General features: G+C 37.3%; 1 protein-coding gene across 8 annotated transcripts in view; it reads left to right on the top strand.

The window, feature by feature from the left end:
- Positions 1–21,750, top strand: part of LOC131435671 (serine/threonine-protein kinase N) — a 258,158-nt gene that overhangs the window by 57,943 nt on the left and 178,465 nt on the right. The window contains exons 1-2 of one of the 8 annotated variants that reach the window (XM_058603802.1): positions 8,477–8,826; positions 18,827–19,529. The exons of 3 other annotated variants lie outside the window; for them this stretch is intronic. In XM_058603802.1, coding sequence (XP_058459785.1) covers positions 19,434–19,529 — 96 coding nt within the window. In that variant the 5' untranslated portion in view covers positions 8,477–8,826; positions 18,827–19,433. Of the gene's footprint in view, positions 1–8,476; positions 8,930–18,814; positions 19,530–21,750 lie in introns of those variants that run through there. 4 more of the 8 variants (XM_058603799.1, XM_058603800.1, XM_058603798.1 and 1 more) reach the window with 4 other exon arrangements.

Below are 21,750 nucleotides of genomic sequence, written 5' to 3'. Positions count from 1 at the left end.
TGTGTATACTGTAAATGTCGTTTGCGATGTGAAATTACACAGCAGACTAAGGCTTCCCAACCGTACACAGTGTACCTGTACGGTGCGCTGTATGTCAGTTAACGATGTTTGAGGCCGTTCCTCACTTCCGGTGAAACTCTCAACGGGTGAGCACGTTGTATCGTGTTAGTCCGGAGGAAATTCGAGTGTTTCGCAAGAAAGAAAGGATTTTTATCCGTACTTTGACGACTCGACGTAGTCACACCGCGAGATTTTCGCTTGTAGTCCAGTGAAAAGAAAGTCCATTGGACTATAAACGAAAATTAACTGGAAATATAGCCAAAGTTGATGTGCCATCAAATTGGCGTCATCTCAAGTGAGGTGACACCAAACAGAAGAAAGAAGAAGAAGAACAAAAAGAAGAGATCGTTCCTAAATCCAAGATGGCAACTTCTGGTGTAATAATATTACTCAAAAACCCTTACAATATGGGTATTTTCGGAACGGAGTTGACGGTTATATGTCAGGAAACGATGTTTGAGGTCGTTGCGTAATCCAAGAAGGCGACTTCTGGTTCATTGTTATTGCTTAAATCACTACAAATTTGGTATTTTCGGAACATATTTGATGATTAGATACCGAAAAACAAAGCCGTCAGTCGGTGTTGAAAAGTCGTTCGCACCGCACGCGTATAACTCTTGGCTCCCGGAAATTTTTTCTGGCTACCTAGAGTTTCCTTGATTCAAGGCTACCTGAATCACTAACAGTCTTTTTAAAGACTAACAATTAGTCAGCCTTTCTCAAGGCTATACAAAGAGTGATATTCTAATATAATCAGTCTTTTTCAAGACTAAGAAATTAATCAGCCTTTTTTAAGGCTAGCTATTCAAAGAACTATTCTTCGAACTAATCAGTTTTGTAGTATTAAGACTACCACAAAATCAGTCTTTATCAAGACTTTTCCAAATTAGGAGTCTAATCGAAGACTAATTTAGCCTAGTTAATTTAATTTCAAATTTCATCCATTTCAATACAATCGATGCCACCAGTGACGGTGATGATATCCGACTTTAAAGCATTCCGTACTGAGCTTTCTACATTTCCCCCGGAAGTAAAAGTCTCATTGGACGAAGCGGAGAATGTCGAGGTTGATGGATTTGAAGATTATGAACGTCTTATCCGATATTTGTCCGAGAAACTTCATAAATTTTATTCATGTGATATAAAATCAGACAGACCCTTCAAGGCTGTCTTGAAAGGCTTATCAAATGATCAAAGTACTTATTAAAATTAAAATGAACTAAAAGAATTGCTTGGTTTTGCCCCTTCCCAAGTAATAATTATGAAAAAAAGAGCGAATGGTACTTCTAAATCACGCTCTGGAATTTCCCATGAACTTTACCTAATACACTTCAATCGAAGTGATGTAAACAATTTGAAAACTTAAGAAAAAGTACGTTTCATTTCCCACATTAAAATTCATTGGAAACATTATAAACGGCATAATCGTATTGCAAACTTAACTCAATGTCGTCGTTGCCAAGGCTTCGGTCATGGAACCAAAAATTGTCATATGGATATACGGTGTTTGAATTGTGGTAAATCGCATTCGAAAGACGTTTGTCCAATGAATGAAACCACTGATAAATTTTCATGTTCAAATTGCGATGGAAATCATAAATCCAATTATTTGAAATGTCCTGTCAGGGAAAAATTTTAAACGCTCGTTCGTTTAGACAACAAGTCAAATCAACGACCTCAAATTTACAGCACATTCCTGAAAATAAAAAAACCGTTACAAATGCCACGCCTAATTCTTCTAAGGCACTTATTTCTTCGAATTTAAAACAAAAAACAGGTACGACTTCCAATTTGTTTTCTAACAAAAACAATTTATAGATAGGTAGACGACCTCGTCATCATCTTCTTCTAATGTCAGTTACGCTAGTGTAACAGGTAGAAATCTACCACTTAATTCTTCTAATGTAAATAATCTAAACACAGGAACGCCTTGCAGTTCATCTTCTAATTAACACAATTTATTAATAGGTAGATCGGCCAAATCATCTTCTTCTAATGGCAGTTACACTAATCTACCTTCCAATATTCCTTCAATGCCATTCGCTTCTTTAAATGAAGTCGATTTAGGCGATATAACTGTTATAGTGATGTTAAATAATTATTTGAATGTTTTAAATTGGAATGCTCGATATTTAAAATCGAGTGAAGATGAATTTTATAATTGTCTCAAAGTTCACAAAATTCATATTGCCATTGTGACAGAAATTTTTCTTAAACCAAATGTCAAATTGAAAAGTAATCCACATTATGTGGTTCATCGATTTGACAGGTTTACTGGAATGGGTGGTGGAGTTGCCATTTTTGTCCAACGACAAATTAAACATCGAATTTTACCTTCTTTCAATACCAAAGTTATTGAAAGCTTGGGAATCAAAGTTGAAACCATTCATGGAATTTATTTCATCGCTGGAGCATATTTGCCATTCTAATGCACCGGTGAACAATTAATTTCTTTAAAGGCGATTTGCAAAAACTCACAAGATATCGATCGAAATTTTTCGTAATAGGGGACTTAAATGCTAAGCATGTCCAGTGGAATTGTAGGCAAAATAACAATAATGATACTTCATAACCAACTCTTTGTTGGTTACTTCACAGTTCTTCATCCCATTAATCCAACTTGTTTCTCTTCCGTGAAAAACCCGGCTACAATTGATCTGGCTCTAACAGATCAAAGTCACATTTGTAGTGAACCGATTATACATGCTGACTTTGACTCAGATCATCTTCCTGTAACATTCAGACTTTCCAACGAAGCTTTAATTAATCCAATTAGTTCTATATTCAACTATCATAGAGCTAATTGGTTGGATTACAGATCTCACATTGAAAATCATGTGGATCATGAAACTATTTTAGAAAATTCTGCGGACATCGACACAGCAATTGATAATTTGAATCATTACATTATCGAAGCTAGAAATCTTTCAGTTCCCAAAGCTCAAACTAAATTAAATTCTTCTATCATCGATGACAATCTTCAACTGCTCATTCGGTTGTAGAATGTTCGTCGACGACAATATCAACGTTCTCGTGATCCTGCTATGAAAAACATAGTTCAGGATGAACAAAACAGAAATTAAACATAGATTTACTCTTTTGCGAAATGAAAATTTCGCTAAAGAAGTTGAACAAATTAAACCATATTCTCTAAACCTTTCTGGAAACTTTCTAAGGTCCTTGGGAAACCTCAGAAACCAATTCCTACGCTCAAGGAAGGAAATCAAATACTTCTTACTAATGGTGAAATAGCTCAAAAACTTGCTCATCAGTTCGAGAGTGTCCACAATTATGATTTGAACGTTGTGAGTCCTATTGAAAATGAAGTCTCACTGAAATATGAGCATATTTCAACTCAAGTGTTATCACACGATGACATTATTGAAACGAATTTTGATGAAATTAAATCAATTATTAGGAAACTTAAAAACATGAAGGCTCCTGGTAATGATGGAACCATTAATATTCGTATTAAAAATCTTCCCGATGTTGCTTGAGACTCCTGGTTAAAAATTTCAACAAGTGTTTTTCATTAGCTTACTTCTCAAAAAGATGGAAAAACGCTAAAGTAATTCCTATCCTCAAACCTGATAAAAACCCGCTATGGGACACTTTTCTCAGAGATGGCTGAACCGATTTTCACAATCTCGGATTCAAATGAAAGGGCTTATTGTCCCATAGCCTTCTATTGAATTTGATTCCGATTCGATTTCGGGTGCCGGAGATATAGGATGAAATGTTGCAAAAAAATGGAAAAAATATGCACTCACTTTTTTCAGAGAAGGCTAAACGATTTTCACAAACTAAGATTCAAATGCAAAGGTCTCATGGTCCCATAGCTTGCTAGTGAATTTCATTTGAATCCAACTTCCAGTTCCGGAGTTACATGGTAAAATGTGAAAATTAGAAAAAAAAAGTGTACACTCAATTTTCTCTGAAAAGGCTCAACCGATTTTCACAAACTAAGAATCAAATGAAAGGCCTTACAGTTTCCTAAAAATTTGTTGAACATTTTATTAGGATCCGACTTCCGGCTCTGGAACTAAAGCGTGATAAGTGGAAAAGTACCAATTTCAATTTAGAATTCACTTCGATTTCTCCACGATGCTAGAACCGATTTTCACAAATCTTGATTTGAATTAAAGCTCATATTATCTTTAAAGCTACTGTGAAATTTCATCCGGATCCGACCACTGGTTCCGCAGTTACATACATTGTCAAAGTTTTCAAATCGCCATATACAATGACAATATGTACAACACCGGCACGTGGGTGTACGGTGGAAGAAGAAGACACAAAAACGAACGATGCGTGCTTTGTTCTATTTCGTACACGCTATAATGAAAACGAAAGGGTTACGGATGTCTGCTACTAGTGTGTGATATTGGTTAATGACGGTGCAGCGGTTGATAAGATTTTTAGTTATTTTATGATAAGTGCGACCGCAATTTAGTGCAATTTACACAGCCGGTAGTGCAGTAATACCGTGACGGTGGTGTAGTGATGTCAATAGCAATAATAACAATAGTTCTACTACATGTTTTATGCTGCTGATTCATGCTGTTTAGCTTGACTTACATATGCAGAAGTAACAGAAACGCAGGCTGGCTTCGTTTGTTAGATTTTGTTTAAGTAGTTCAATCGAAATAGAGCATGAGATAGTAAGTCTAGGTTTAACTAGACTCAAAACTGATCCAATTTGGAGGTCATTTTTGTTATTGGCAAATGAACCAACTTCGGCTTTTCCGGTCATCTGAATCCGGTTTCGGAAGAAGAGGAATGGTGATTAAAAACTGCAAAAAGGATCTCATTCACTTTTCTTCAAGATAGCCAAATCGATATTCACAAACTTATAGGTTCAAAGGAAAAGTTTTACAGTTTCATACGGAATTCCTAAATTTGTTGTGGATACTACTTCCGATTCCGAAACTACAGGCTCAATTCAATGAACAGTTGTTTTTGCGAATTCCACAGTAATATTTATGATGTTATGAGTAATATAAGAAAGGCATCATTACACCACTAAGTGGATTAAAACAGGTTTTAAATAGTCAATAAGGTATGCGCACAGCAAAAGTTAGTTATGGTGTTTTTATGTGTTGTTGTGAGTGTGTGAGCCACACGGTTTGCGAACACAAAAATAGCATTGCCTAGAAAATGTAATAAAAATTTTTTTTTTTGAAAAACTTCTGCACAATTCTGTTTAATATCGAACGTGCTTAACCCACTTAGCTGTGAGATAATACCATATTTTATCAATCCGCATGTGTTTTTTGCATGAATATTCTTCGGTGTCTTAGCTCTCATGACATTATTTTAATGACCGTCGTTTTAAGCGGCAATTTGAGGTTTTAATTACTCATTATTCTGTAATGTCGAAACTGCAAATCGGAACTCATCACCTTGGAATTCCAGAATCGGAAGTCAGAATCGGATAAAATTCATCATTTTGTATGGAACCATTTGAATTTTTCTTTCTGGAATTCGATTCGATCTTGGAACCGAAATTCGAAAATCGGAGTAGCCGAAGTCAGTCAGACTTTTCATATAAATCTGAGTTTGTAGAAAACAGTTGAGTAATCTCCGAGAAAAATGAGTGAAATTATTTCTCACGCACGCATTTGCTGATCTCGACGAACTGATTCGAATGGTATATGGGTGTTTTGTTCTTCCAGCATTTATTGCTGTGAGTAGTATAAATCAATATAATTATGAAATTGCTTTCAACTGGAAAATGTTGTCATCATCATATTCGAACGATTATGTTGCCAAAAACGAACCATGCTAAAATCGGTCCGAGGCAAAACAGTATAAATAATCGTATCTCACGATGCTCCCAAGCATTGCTTTTTCATACAGCGCTCAAAACTCCTACTACTGGAATAAGGCGAAAAGTTGCTTACACAAAAATATCGATATCTCTGTTAAAAATGGACGGTTTTTAACAATCTATGGCTTGTTAGATAGCTATTACATATTTTGTTTTCAAGGTCAAGGTTTTTTTGACAGATATTGTCAAAAAACTGGAAATTTTGACATAAAACTTCGTGTAACTCAAAAAGTAAACATACTATCTCAAAACCATTCAATAGCGTTCCGGGTGACGGGAAGACCTTCCATTTGCGACTAGTTTGATCAAAATCGGTCCAGCCATCTCTGAGATCTCGACCTCTCTGTTGACAACACACACACGGACATTTGCTCAGTTCGTCGAGCTGAATCGATTGGTATATGACACTCGGCCCGGGTTAATTTCATCCTGGTCTGACTTCCGGTTCCAGATCTATAGGGTAAACTGTGTTTAATAATTTAGTGTGACGATGTAAAATAAAGAAAAATTCTTATATTATTTTTTTAATGACAAAGTGGAAACATAACACATGGATCAATAAGTCCCGAGACTAAAGCAGAGATGGCGCTCGTAGTAAACCAGTAACCACGTCTTTCTAGAGTACTAACCTTTGCTTGAAACGGGTCAAAATTTTAAGTCGATCCGACCAGAAACAGCTGAGTTATCGAGGTTGGAGTAAAGTCGTTTTGTAGTTTGTTTAAAAAATGGAAAAAACCGAGTTTCGTGTTTTGATAAAACATTGTTTTTTAATGGGTAAAAACACCGTGCAAGCGAAACAATGCATTGAAAAATGTTATCCGGACTCTTGTCCATCAAAAGCAACGATTTGTCGGTGGTTCGCCGAGTTTAAACGTGGTCGTACCGACACAAATGACGCGGAACGCTCGGGTAGACCTGTGGAAGCCGTTACACCGGAAAATGTGAGTGAAGTGACAAAAATTATAATGAAAGATCGTAAAGTGAAGCTCCGCGAGATTGCTGAGATGACACAGATATCATATTGAAGTGTATTTACTATCCTTCATGAAAAATTGAGCATGAAAAAGGTTTTTTCCAAGTGGGTACCGCGATCGCTTTTTCATCAAGACAATGCACCCTGCCACAAGTCGATGAAAACAATGGCGAAATTGAACGAATTGGGCTTTGATCTGCTTCCCCACCCCCCATACTCGCCAGATTTCGCCCCCAGTGACTACTGGCTCTTTGCTGATTTTAAAAATTGCTCCAGGGAAAAAAATTTGGCTCAAATGAGGAGGTCATCGCTGAAACTAAAGCTAATTTTGAAGCGAAAGATAAATTTTTTTATAAACATGGTATTGAAAAATTGGAAAAACGTTGGAATCATCGATCACCCTAAAAGGTGATTATGTTGATGAATAAAAAAAAATTTGCAAAGAAAATGTTGTTTCCATTGTTAGTCTCGGGACTTGTTGATCCATGTGTTATATGGGAAAAGCCAAATGAATAAAAAACTTAACAGAAAAGATGATTTTTTGGAAAAAGATACGCTCAGAGACAGCGACTCGAACCTGCATTCTTATGCATTCCGTGCATACGCGCTATCGCTTCGCCACCCCAAGCATTGTGATAGACACAGCTCTAAAACACGGTTAGACATGATAGAACGAACATTGAACATGGTCCATATCCTGGCCGTCTCCGACCGGTACCATACATCCAAACATCTTCTTTGTTCATCAAACACTAGTCTTCTCGCTCTATAGCTATTTTCCGCTCAAGCACTGAGTAGGAGAGTGTATTTATAATCGTTTGTCACCTTCTCTACTGGTGCCAGTCGCTGTCTGGACATCCTCAGCGACAGACCCTATGAAGGTTGTATTGATAGTATGTGATTGAAAAAAAATTCTTTGCAGAATCTTCTAGTGATATTTTTGAAAATATAAGTAATATTAGAAAGGCATCATTACACCACTAGGTGAATTAAAAAAGGTTTTGTTTTCTTCGTTAGTACTACCAACAAATTGACTTTCGCTTTTTGAAACAAAATTTGTAGAAAACTCTAGAAAAATTTAGCAAACTTAACTCACTTTTTCCTCTAAATTTTGCATGCAAATCCCTTAAAATTGCTTAGTGTTTTACAGCAATGTTGCTTTAACTCTTTTAAAAACTTGCGCGATTCAGTATTAGTTTATAAACCAATAAACTTTGTTAGTATACATTCTATTATTTCTAATCATACCAATACAAAAAAAAATAAATAAACTTGATCTACAATCATCACACGTTACTCGACCAAATTATTTTTAAAAAAAACCGTACATCTTAAGTGGAGAATGGTGGATCCCTCGCCTTCGGTTCTTCCCCCGTGAACTACGACGATTCGAACTGTCTGCCGATCGTCGATCGTCGTCTTGAGCTCGAGCTTAGCTTGATTTGGAGAAGTGAGTGAACCGAGTGGGATGCCCGAATGCGAACAACAGCAACCCAGCCACAACAGCAACCGAACGCGTCCCGAAGCCTGCACTGCAGCGAGCTCTCTATGATTCGCGAACCACTTGTTTGCCGTTTGGCTGATGTGATGTTGAATTGTAGAGTAGGAGCATAACCAAAGTGAAGGAACGCGAACGCGAGAGTAGGCTCGAACACGACGACGACGACGACTACGACCGGCGGTGGCTTGGCTGCTTGGCTGGAATCGACGACCGACCCGGGCCGAAGCCAAACAGTGCCAAACTGAAAAAAATAACAACGGCTGGTCTGTTAGTAGCAAATTGGCTTTTGCATCGAGCGTTTCGTCGTCGTCGTCGTCGTAGTTGCGCTTTTCGGGTGGAATTTCCATCGTGCTGCTGCCTGGGTATCGAACGGTGCACCGATCGATCAGTCGCTGGTCGAGATCGTCTTCGAAGGTTCTCGCGTCCGTCTTTCGGGGTTCATTGTTCGGAAAAGGCGTTTGAGTGCGTGTTATTCTTTTTTGTTTTTTTTGTCTGTCAGGGAGTTACCGAGTGTTCAGTCAGACAAAGGTGATGACCTGCAAGAGGCTGTGGATGGTGATTTTGGGTAGTGTTTTGGAAAGATCGATCGCTTACGTTTAGGACTCCAGGAAACCGGAAGCCGGTGAACGTGACAAGAAGAGAAAAAAATCGATAATTTTGCTGTTGCGTTCGTGATTTACCGATCTGGATCGATCGTTCGATCGGTCATTGATTGATAGATTTTTGCCTCGTTTTACGAGTATTACCTCATGTCCGTTTGTGTGAGGATATGTGGAACACGCGAAAAACTTGGCAATTTCAAACGAAACTCTACCGGCTTTCGGAGGAACTATCGGTGGAAAATAATGTGTTATGTCAGTCAACCGATGGAAACACATTAGCAGCGATAAAAGGAAAACATGCCGACAGAAGAAGAAAAAGAAGAAAACAGAAACGCGATGCAAACACAATCATTCAACCTTCACTTTCGTAGATTGCCAACGTGGTGGTGGAAATGGCGAAAAATAAAATAATAAAAAAAAACACTAAAGTGTAATGTGAGTGTTCGGAGTGATTTTGTTTTACTACGAGCTGTCGTCTCCTAGGGAATACCTTGAATGATTGGTGGTTGCCAGGCAGCAGATAGTGGAATCCTTGTTGGTATTCGGTTTTTGTTTTCTTGCCGTTCAAGGATATTCGGAAGAGAACGTCTACCTTGGCCATGGAATTTATAGATCCGGAATTTTCACCGATAAGTGTTCAAACGTCCACACCGAACATGGAGTAGACAGGGGTCACCGAGGGGGGAAACGAAGATGGACAGATTTAGTACAGTGAGCTGTCCGAACAATAGCGGAATTGTTTAGTGAATGGAGTAATAAATAAGAGTGTTTCCACTGGCGGCGAGTGTGTGTGCAGTGGCCGGCATGCGAGAGGGGTGGCGCCGAAGTAAATTATGAATTGGAAGAAGAAGGCAGGAGGAAATATCACATGTCATCCATGTCGCGACAAGTGGCTCCGATAGGCAGACCCGGCAACTGGATCTGCTGGACGAACGACAAATGAGAAACGCGCAATTTTTGTCGACCGGGATCGAGTAACAGGCTAGATTTCAGAACGACTCAAATTGATGTAAATTGCAGTGAATTATGTCGCTTTGTCTAAAATGAATAGCAAACAACCAACAACCTGTCCCTCCGTGAAATGATTTCTCAATCAATCTTGTCCGCGATCGTCAGACTGCCGTTGCGTAAATAACCATTCCCGTTTTGACTTTTTGATGTTTTTTTTCGTTCATGAATTTTTTTCAAAAGGTTGCCAAAAACAGGATGGGATGATATTTGAAAGGGAACTTCCTCGCTTCAGAATAGATTGTTTCGAATAATATAGAACGGGAACTCTGGGATGACGGTTTCATACTTCACTTTTGGGTGCCTTTTAAAAATTCGCCCTGTGAAGAATTTGGGTAGAACTTAATCGTGAATATATCGAGTTGTACTAAATGCAACAGGACAATTCATTCACCATGCCATCGGAAATATAATCAACAATTTGTGATTAAATGTTTACTCCCGAGGTGCCAAAAGGCAACTCCCGAGAGGATTTAGAGATTTCACAAACGCGACACCATTCTACATTCCCGGAAGAATGCAGAACGATTCGCAACATGTGCGAACAGAAGTAAACTCGGCACCCCATAAGGGATACCAAACAATCTGCTAAAATCTATTTAAGGTCAATGCAGAAAGGATTCATTCAATCCAGGGAGAACGATAAACCCTTTCTGACTATAGCTCCTCACCACATTGGGTGAGAAACGATAGAAGTTCCTTTGATTTTAGCTCCGCATATACAGACTCAACCATGTATGGAGAACCAAAAACCCGGATACGTAGTTGCGTCAATGTGGGACAGTTACATATCAGATGATATGAACTATCGTAATCGCATTGACACAAATCATACGAATAATACTCAGCACACTGAATAGTAGCCAAGTGATAATTAAGTTTTCAATGTCTAGTCAGAGCTCTGACCAGAATACTGCAATTATGAATACAGATTTAACAGCTAAAACTAAGACATTATTCTAGATTCTGGAACTAGATTTTTGAAACTGATTTCTGGACAAGATTTTGAAACTGAACCTAGTGTCTTGATTTATGTTCGGAACTCGTATCCAGAATTCTGATTCAGTAATTCAACTTCAGAATTCGAGAACGATATTCAAAAAATGAATTCTAGCTCCTGATACTGGAACAAAGTTTTAGAACTCTCAATCATAATTTTGAAACTGAATTCTGAATTCATTAGTTTAATTCCAGAATTCAATTTGAACTTTTTTCTTAAATTCAGTTTCAGAATTGTTTTCCTACAGGGTCCGCCATGCAACTTTTTTTTTTTTAATGCAATAAAACACAAACGGTTCATCCGATTTCAAAATTTATTTTTTCATATTAAAGTACAATTCTTCCGGTTAATTGTGGAATATAATTTCATTCAAATGGCTGCCTCGGCTGGCCTTGCAGTACCCCATACGGTCGGTCCAGTTTTTTTTAGTACATTTTCGATTGTATGCAGCTTTTTGTCAGCTATGGCTGCACGAATGTTGTCCTTCAAGGCTTGAATTGTCTCTGGCTTGTCCACATAACACTTATCTTTGACAGCCCCCCAAAGATAATAGTCAAACGGCGTCAAATCACAGCTCCGAGGCTGCCAAACGACATCCGAATTTCGACTGATAATTCGATCTTCGAAGACTGTGCGCAGAAGATCGATCGTAGCGTTGGCTGTGTGGCACGAAGCGCCGTCTTGTTGGAACCAAATGGTGTCCAAGTCTTCCTCTTCAAGTAACGGAAAGAACTAATCGCTAATCATGGCGCGGTAGCGCTCGCCATTGACCGTGGCGGCGGCTCCTGCCTCATTTTCGAAGAAAAATGGCCCAATGATGCCGCCAAAATCCGCACCAAACCGTCACTCTCTGAGGATGCATCGGCTTCTCCATGATAACGTGCGGGTTTTCCGTCCCCCAGATGCTACATTTTTACTTATGCTGCCAAAATGAAAATGTGCCTCATCCGAGAAGATGATTTTTTGGCAAAAATCGGCGGTCTCTTCAAGATAGATGGCGGACCCTGTATAATCGGAACCTGCATGTTGGAATTGATTTCTGATCTTGGGTTCTGCAACTAGATTTCGAAAGTGAACTCAATTCCTTTATCGAGCTTCGGAATTCAAGTTCAGAATTCAGCTCTAGAACTAAACTCGGAACCTGGATCCTGAAATTCAGTTCAGTACCAGAATGTTAGAATTGAATTCTTGATCTGGATTCCGAACCTGAATTTTGCGACTGAATTCGGAACCAGTGTCAGGGTTCGAATTTACTTCTGTAGGTCAGCTCCAGTTTCTGAATGCCCAGAATTAAGGTTCTGATGTAGAAAACTAAACGGTGGCAAAAAGTAAACATCGGATAAATTTCACAAAACGGTTCTTTTAGACCCATTCGAACATTAAAAAAAACTTCTTGTTTTCCTCCACTGAGTATGTAAATCTACAAAACTTTAACAACTGATACATCGTTTCTTGTATCGTTTTACTCTCATTTATTCAAGGTTAATTGTGTTGTAGAATATGTTTTGTCTTAAATAAGTAAAACTTTAGTATAGATACACCGTCACAATTCTAGAAACGACGTAGTAAAAGTTGCAGAACTCACAAAATCAATTGAAATAATATGAACGATTATAACAAATCGGAAGTGTGGAAGAAGCATTTCAATTGTCTTCGTATTCACGTTCTACAGTTATGTCTCAGACATTACCCACCCTCCTTTTTTGTAGAAGGGTTGAATAATTGGTAATCTTACTAACTTGGTCAAGTTTCCACAATCGTTCGAATGTACAAAATTACGGAACCTTACTGCTAACTTAATTTGGAAACATCTGAAAACTGCAAAACTTTGATATATTATATTACCTGAAAATACACTTGAGATTAAGAAAAGTTTTGTTCTTTAGTGTCTGACATTTATTCATTAGTTTCATATTCTATTTCTGATCAAACACATTTTTTTTTTTAATTTTGTGAACAACTCGCCGACAGTTTGTACTACATAGAATGAGAAGTCCCGGGCCTAACAATGAAAAAGTCGATATTTTACGGTGAAAACTTTTTTATTCTTCAGTACAATCACTACACTTGATCCATCGGTCCTTCAACATTTTGATGTTGCCCTTTGAAAAAAAAAAAGATTTGTCAAGTCCTTCAAAATAGGCATCCGTTTCTGCAATGACCTCAGCGTTCGATGAAAATTTCCTTCCCTAGAGAAACTTTTTCAGGTTTGGAAATAGGTAATAGTCGCTGGGGGCCAGATCTGGAGAATACGGGGGATAGGTGACCAATCCGTACCGAAAATCATTCAACTTCACTTCACATAATTTTATCAGGGCACGAAACTCGTCTTTTTCCATGGCATGATGAAAACTAGAACTCGTCTGACACGATCAGCTGTTATTCAAATACTAGTGGATAGATTCTAATGAAATTTTGTATTGGGCCATCTAGAGGCTTGTTTTCAACAAAAATATACACGTTTCGAAACTATTCACGTATTTTCTGTGAGAGGCCGGGGACTTTTTATTCCATGTAATATGAGTACTATGAGAAATGTATCATCTTTCCACTAGGAGGATTAAAATAGGATTTTTGGGATGAGTTATTTGAGTCTCAATGTTGCAAGTATTACTTAAATTTTCTTCACGTTTCGCCTTCGGCTCATCAGTGCTTAAAGCTTTTCGGATATCACACCGAGGTGTGGGAGTGTTACATAAATAGTGTAAACTTTAAATCTGCTTAGCGGTTTGAATTGTACTGCTAGGCGGAGATGACAGTTTAATTTGAACCGGCTTAAGCAATGATGATCCGAAAGCGAAACGTGAAGAAAATTAAAATAAAACTCTGAATCTGCTTACTTAACCCAATCGCATAATTTGAACATGAATTGTACCTTTTTCACTGTATAAGGCTGTAAGTCATTCAAAAATTCAGTTTGAAGTAGTACCACATTTATTTATGTTCGATAAATTTATGGTTCAAGATAACATAGGATGATAATGAGAGTGGGTTTTTTCCGAAAAAACCGTTTCACCGACTGGGTCATTTCAGCGAAAACCAATACATCGATTTTTGTTAATGTGTTGAAAACATCTTACATAGAATACATTTTATTCTATCTGTGATCTGAACCCACAAACTAGAGCTTTCTGAATTCACATAGTTCATTTACGGTTCCTTGTAGACGACCGAATACAACGTGAGTCGCTTACGAGAGAGGTGGGATGACTTGCACCGTTGAAATCACATCTGTTTTGGTTTCCTCGTTTTCGGCTTAAAACAAGGTTAAACGAGCAAAAGAGAGTTTTTGAGGTGCAACAATTCAGTCGGTTGATACATAAAAAAAAGTTAGAAAAAAATAATTTTTCAGAATGCTTTTCGGCAAAATGACAAAATAGCCTTCGGCAAAATTACCTTCGACAATAACTATAACTATACAGTATATTCTTCTGGACGGAGAAGTATTAGAATCGCGAACGGTCGAAACCGATTTCCACGGATGAAGCAACTTCATTATCGTGGGTTCGAATAAAGCGTATCTGGTTAGGAAACAAAACTGATTTCGTTCGGCGTACTGTCAAGTATCCGTTAAGGGGAGTTTCTACTCTGAACGGAATTTTTCTATCCTTCATTTAGAGAGTGGATAAAAAATCAACTATGGGTATCCTACGGTTTTTATGCGAATTTTTAAAGTTATGCGGTTTTTTATGCGAATTTTAGCGTTTTTATTGTTTTTGCATTTTTAAAACCGACTTTTTTTGCACTAGCTTTTCTCGGAGAAAACTGGACCGATTTTTACAAACTTAGATTCAAATGAAAATTGTTGTGGTCCCATACCAAATCCCTGAATATTGTTTGGATCCGACTTCCGGTTCCGGAATTATGGGATAAAATGTACATTGTTCTTCAAAAACATTTTCTTCGATTCTTGAAGGCATAACCAGATCCGGATTGTTAGACCGTCTACTGATAATGACTCTACCGATTGGAGTAATTTTGAGGCCGATTTTTAAACATTTTTTTGTTTTTTAAGAGATGGTATATAATTTTCAACACATACTTATTATAGAGTAATAATTCAGGAACCGAATGTTGAATCCAGATGAAATTCCAAAATTTTGTAAAGGACCGTAAGACCATTCATTTAAATCTAAGTTTATAGAAATGGGTCACGCCATCTCTGTGAAAAATTAGTACACATATTTTTCTTTTTTGCACAATAGTGCCCCTGTGTTAACTCAGGAACCGGAAGTTATATCCAAATAATATTCTGGTATTTGGTATGGGACTATAAGAGCTTTCACTTGAATCTAAGTTTGTGAAAATCGGTTTTGTCATCTTCGAGAAAAGTTAGTGCAAAAAAAACGTAATACACGTATGTGTGTATATTATTATTATTACATACTCGCACAGAAAGGCATAACATTAAGTCGACTATCTGGAACAAAAAAATTGTTCTCAAAAACAATTTTTTCGAGGTAATACTAGGTAGATAATCATGACATTTCATGCATTTCTGAAGCGTTTGGAATATATGAAATTGTTTTTAGAGTGTACACCAAATCTCGAATGATAAATTTTCATGAATTTTAAGAGACGTCTGGCCATTTTTTCTTTAGTTTTGCTGTTTTTTTCTGTGAATTATCAATGTTATGCGTTTTATTTGTTATGAAAAAAATAGACGAATATTTGCATTTGTATTTTTGTTTTTTGTTTTTTTTTTGTTCTTTTTTTAAATTAATAAAAAAAACTACAAAAATAGGCATTTTTGCCTTTCTTATATAGAAAGGCTATGCAATCGCTATGAACACCGACTTTACAACCGAGGCCCGGAGAGTCGAGTGTCATATATGTGACAAATAATGTCACTCAATTTTCTCAGAGATGGCTGAACCAATTTACACAAACGATTTCCGGTTCCGGAATTACAAGGAAATATGTTCAAATTTATTAAAAAATGCGCAATCAATTTTCTCGTAAATTTCTTAACCGATTCTCACAAACTAAGATGCAAATGAGTCTTACAATTCTTTAAAAAGTAACCGAAATGTTGATCCAGATCCGACTTCCGGTTCCGGTATTACAGTGCGATTAGTGAAAATTTTCAATTTCATTAATATTTTTTCACAAACGATGGCGAAACGAGGTGCACATTTTTATAAAAAATATTTTCTTCACGATTTTCTCAACGGTGTTCAATTCAAAATTTAATACGTTTCAATCCGACATACAATTTTTCTCAACTCGTTCAAGCTGTTCTTTAGTTATCGTGCAAACCAGTTTGACAGTTTTGTCCCACTTTGAGTAATCATATCTCAGCAACAATTCGATGTTTTTACATAAAATTTTGCGCTGTTGTAGTCTCTAATAAAGAATAATAACTATATAAAATTGAAGATGAGGCAACCCATAGTTTTATTTAATACACGCTTGAAGTGAAGGAACAAAAAATCCCGTTTACAAGAGGAGCTTCCCATTAAAAGTGAACTCAGCAAATGTCTGTATGTCTGTATGTGTGCTGTCAACAAAGAGGTCGAGATCTCAGAGATGGCTGGACATTTTGATCAAACTAGTCGCAAATGAAAGGTCTTCCCGTCACATTGAACGCTATTGAATGACTTTGCGATCTGTTAACTACCCTGTTTGAGTCATATCAAGTTTTATGTCAAAATGTTCAGTTTTTTTACAATATCACAATTGACCTTGAAAACATATTTTTGCGTTAGCGACTTTTCGCCTTATTCTAGTAGTAGGAGTTTTTAGCGCTTGATGATAAAGCGATGTTTCGGAGCAATGTGAAACACGATTTTCAATACTGTTTTATGTCTTAGCACCCTTTTTCATGACGTTTCGATTTTAGCACGGTTCGTTTTTGGCAACATAATCGTTCGGATATGACATATGTATTAGAAATGTAACGGTACATATAACCATACCAATTCCATTCTTATATTGATTTATACTGCTTGCAACAATAATCGTTTGAGGAACACAACTTTTTACTGTCTTATACCATTCGAAGAAATTCGTCGAGTTAAGCAAATTTGTGTGTGAAAAATAATTTCAATTTTTTTTCCGGGGATGGCTTAACTGATTTCTACAAACTTAGAGTCTAGGTATCTGAATTTCATTTGGATCCGACTTCCGGTTCCGGAACAACAGGATAATGTATGTAATGGAATTAAAATAATGCCACTTATTTTGCTAGTAGAAGGCTGACCCGATTTCGTCCATCTAACATTCAAATAAAAGGTATTAAGGTCCTATAAAAACTGTTTACGATATCGGAAGACATCTATAATTTTTATGAGGAACGCACTACTCGTGGAAGCTAAGCACAACGAAGAATATTCACGCCAGAAAAACACATGCTAATTGATAAAAAAAGGTATCATCTCACTGCTAGGTGGATTTCAAGTTAAGTTGAAATGCACAAAATTTACTGATTATCGAAATATTGATGCATCAAATGTACAGACTTTTTTTAAGATCGATTCTTGCGATTGTATCAACACACAACTGAAATGAAGCAATGCACTGTCACGTACATTTTCCAGCATACACACTAAAAAAAAGTTCAATCATTTTTTAGTAATATCATGTCAAAAGTTTTCGATACACTCCTCACCTAATTCAGCTGTAAAAATTCCTAAATGAACGTTCACGGATGATCAGCAATATTAGGCCACTTAGCACCGTCAAATGCAAAAGTAGTTATGTAACAAAATATTGGAAACACGTTTGATTCTACTCATTGAACTGCTTTGGTGGGCTCGAGCTGCCATTCGAAAATTTAAGATTTTGAATAGTATTCTAATCGAATAACCAAACATTTTCTTTGCTAGTTCAATGATGTAAAGTTATCAAAAAATATTCAAGTAGAAGATATTTCAGAAATAACTAACACGAGTAGTTTTAGATTGCATATTAACACCCAAACCCCAACAGTGGATGTCGGACATTTTAGATGCCAAAACGATTGATTTCTGATGTTGAAATAACTGCTTGGTCCATTGCATAATCCTACTGGCACTAAACAAAAAATAGTGTTTGATTTTTAATGACAAAATCAAGCCCATAGAAAATTAAACGTTGCCATATTGGCCCCCCAGTCCTACAGTCGCCAAGACAATTAATAGTGCCTTTGTGTTTTCCAGAAAAATTACACAACCGACCGCCAATTAAAAGCGGGTTTCGCCTCCAAGCCAGTGGCGAATCAACCGGCAACTTCGTTGAGTCCTCTCCGCTAATTGAACGATTTTGATGTTACTGTTCAACAACTCATTGTGTCTCATTGTGTAATCGTTGTGATAGTGTTTTGTTTTTTTTTTTGTGTTTTTGGCACGCAAACCCCATTCATTATCAGTTTGTGGATGCGTGTGTCGCACTGAAAACGCGCTTACGACGAAGGTGTAAGCGAAGGCAACAACCACATTTCGCATTCGGGTTCTCCTCCATTAGCGAAACCTCCATTTAATGGCATCTTATAACTCTGCCTGTGAAATACCGTCCGGTCGGTTCGGATGAATCGGGGAGTCCTCCTAATGGAACTTTGTGCCAAATTTGTCATCTTCGTTGTATTCTCCGCCGTCTTCTTCTTCTTCTTCTTCTACTTCGATTGATCGTCATCGCGATGATCGCGGTACACAATTGCAATACTAGGCCAGGTCAAACTGTTACAGTCCGTTTGTGTGATTCGTTTCCTCGGCGAGCCTGCGATCTATCGTGAGCGATCAATCGACCGATTAACCACCATCAGTGACACAAACGAGTAAAAAATCAAACTGTAATTACGTAGCATTTTACTGCATCGAAAACACTACTCCATCCGACAGGTTCGATAATTATACACATTTTTTTTCTTCTGAAGCCTCTCCCGAGATATACCGCGTAGATTGGCTGGCGTAGCGAAAAAAAAAACAAGTTGCAGTGCAGTTGATTGTTTTTATCCCCCTTCTTCCGCGCAATCGATTCCGGTGGAAGGAAAAGGAGGGCGGAACAGTGCGGAAGTGCCTCGTGTCGACTTCGGTGCAGTGCCGAGAGTTAAAGCCAATCGAGTGCCACAGAGAAGTCAGGCGGATTCCATTTGCCAGAAATATTCCTTAAGTGAAACATAAAAAAAACGAAAAGTAGAAGGAAATAAATGGTGCTTACGGTTGGTGATGTGTGAATAATTGCCCGTTCCGCTCGACCAGGCCGGTAAAATCGTGGCCGCGAAAGAGTTCTTAATGTGGTGAAAATAAGCATAATTGTATGAAGATGTTACATACTGTGGTTTAATAGTGTGGGCGAAAAAATTTCCAGCCACCGACCGGCGGGTGGAATGTGATGAGGTTTTCTCGTTACCGAGAAGGTGCCGTGCGGAAATTCTGTACAAGACACAGTTCAAGGTAGATGATCGGGTTAATTGGTTGAATTGTTTCGGTGGCCGACATCTGCTGGCGACGATCGACGCGCGTCCTATCTGTGTGTACACCATGAGCGTCAATGAGCCTCACGATTGCAGTTACAAGTCAAGCAAAATGGTGCTGCTGAAGGATTTGACGGCCAAACTGAAAGGATATCTGTTCACTGTAAGTGTTTGCTTCTGGGGGCGAGCGGGGTTCGTGCTTAATGTACACAAGTTTATCGAACACATCCGGCCCGTTTGGCAGACGAAACGTTGCTTTCCGGTGCTTTTTTCGTTTGTTTCTAAATTAATCAAAAACACCTAAATGTCATTGCCAAAATTAATCATAAAACACAAGTTTCACTTACGAAAATACAGTACTCGAAGGATAAACACATCGGCGTGTTCAGTTTCGAATCTATGAGAATGATGAGGCTGTAGTTGAAGAAATACATTAGTACATAACATTGTTGTAATTACCGAAACTTAAACAGGTAGAAAAAGTGTGAGTTGTATAGTAAAAATGAAATTAACTTTCTCATAGGCATAGGATTTTCGTTTTGAACCGTAAAAAAGTTTTGAGTTCGTGAAAATTTATCGATACCAATTCCATTTTGGATTTATTTAACATAACAAAATTTTCTTAACATGAAAGAAACATTCATTAATAATGCTTTTTATCAAAAAATTTCTGTGTGCGATACAGTTTGAAACATAGCAAATTTCAAAAAGGGATTGAGCGTTATATGAACGGATGATAAGTGCAATCTATTGTTGAAAACCCTTTTAAGTCATTTTTAATACGAAAACCGAAATAATATTCTATGTATGCCAAAACCGGACTTGAACTTTCCTGAATAGAAATCGTTTAAAGTCATTTTGTGTGCCGAATCTGGGCAACAAATTTTGAATGAGATAATTCAAGGTCGTTTGCCGTATTAGCTTGCAACTCACAATTCAACCTACAACTTTATTAAGACCTAAAAAAAATTGGAAAACTGGATATTTATGACGAATTAAGCTCGATAATCAAAGTGTAAAAAATTACTGCAATTATCTTTATTATTTGAAAGCATTTTAATAACATTAAAACTACTAACGGGATTACTATATTTAATTGTATATCATATTTGAATGGTTTTTATGTATGACCATGCAAACAAATTCAAATGAATTTTAAGGTGGTGTTGATTTCCCCATTTTTGGAAAGTAATTAAACAAGTCTCAGAAAACAGAACTGCCAAGCATGTAGTGTTCAATATTCTTACAAAATTGTATAAATGTTATATTGTTATCGGGGACTTATCGGAGAGTTAAGTCACTTGAACCTCGTTCTTGGCTAAATGCGCTGAGACCGTACGAAACATTGTACATTCATGTCTGCCGTGGTACGCAAATGCGCGAACGAGTTTTTGAGAGAGCAGCTAAAGTTCTTCGCTTGCACTTGGTTATCTTCTTAGAAGGAGAACAAATTTGTCTAAGCGCCGCTTCTACTCCGTGTAATATACAGTTTCCATAATTTAGAAAATAATTTCAATTTTAGTTCTTTCGCCCAATTTCTTAATTCACGGTGTTCGGTTTTTTGATTCACAATCGGAAATCTTGATTCACATTTTCGTGCGCAAAATGGACTTATATCCACCTCTGCTTCAAACCTGTTTAATGAACCAATAGTAGTTTCCAAACTCATCTAAGTTTGTCGAGATCGATTCAGCCATTTTCGAGAAATAAACATCGCGTTTCGTCGGTTACGTCACTTATACCATTATATCTCCTGAACCAAAACGTACGTTTTTCTTAACGTTTCGTCTTAGACTCGTCAGTACAGTGCTCAGCGCAGGATCAAGTTGAGCTGTTGAAGTTTGCACTAAGCAGTTGAATTTGAACTGCTCTGCACTGACCCACAGTCCAAGACGAAACGTAAAGAAAAGTAAAAACGGTTATGTGCCATAAGCACAAATTTACACGGAAAGACCGAAATCAGCATTTTGGCGAAAAAATTAGTTAATTTTCTGATTTTAGTTAATTATTTTTTGAGACAACTAAAAAATCTTACTTTTGCTAATTTAGATTTTTTAATTTTCATTTGATAATAATAAAATATATGTTGAAATGGCTATTTTTTTAATAAATATCACCAATTAAACGTGCTGTCATTTCTTAGCTAAGGCACACTTCATTTCCATTCAACTAATTTAATTCAACACCGTAATGGCTACTAGCCACTAGATGGCACACTACTACCGAAAAAAATTTCAGTCGCGGTTGTCTTTTCTATATTAGCAGGTATAAATACGATGTTGTATTGGAGAAAAAGACATAAACGAAACAGAAACTTCTTTTTGGAAATTGATCTTCTAAATCGCTGTTTTCAGTAAAAATGGTGATAGATAAATAGAGGCAAA

Source organism: Malaya genurostris, chromosome 3 (genome assembly GCF_030247185.1).
Source record: "Malaya genurostris strain Urasoe2022 chromosome 3, Malgen_1.1, whole genome shotgun sequence".
Taxonomy (NCBI): Eukaryota; Metazoa; Arthropoda; class Insecta; order Diptera; family Culicidae; genus Malaya; species Malaya genurostris.
Note: the sequence above shows the minus strand (reverse complement) of the source record. Positions and strands in the feature narration are given on the sequence as shown.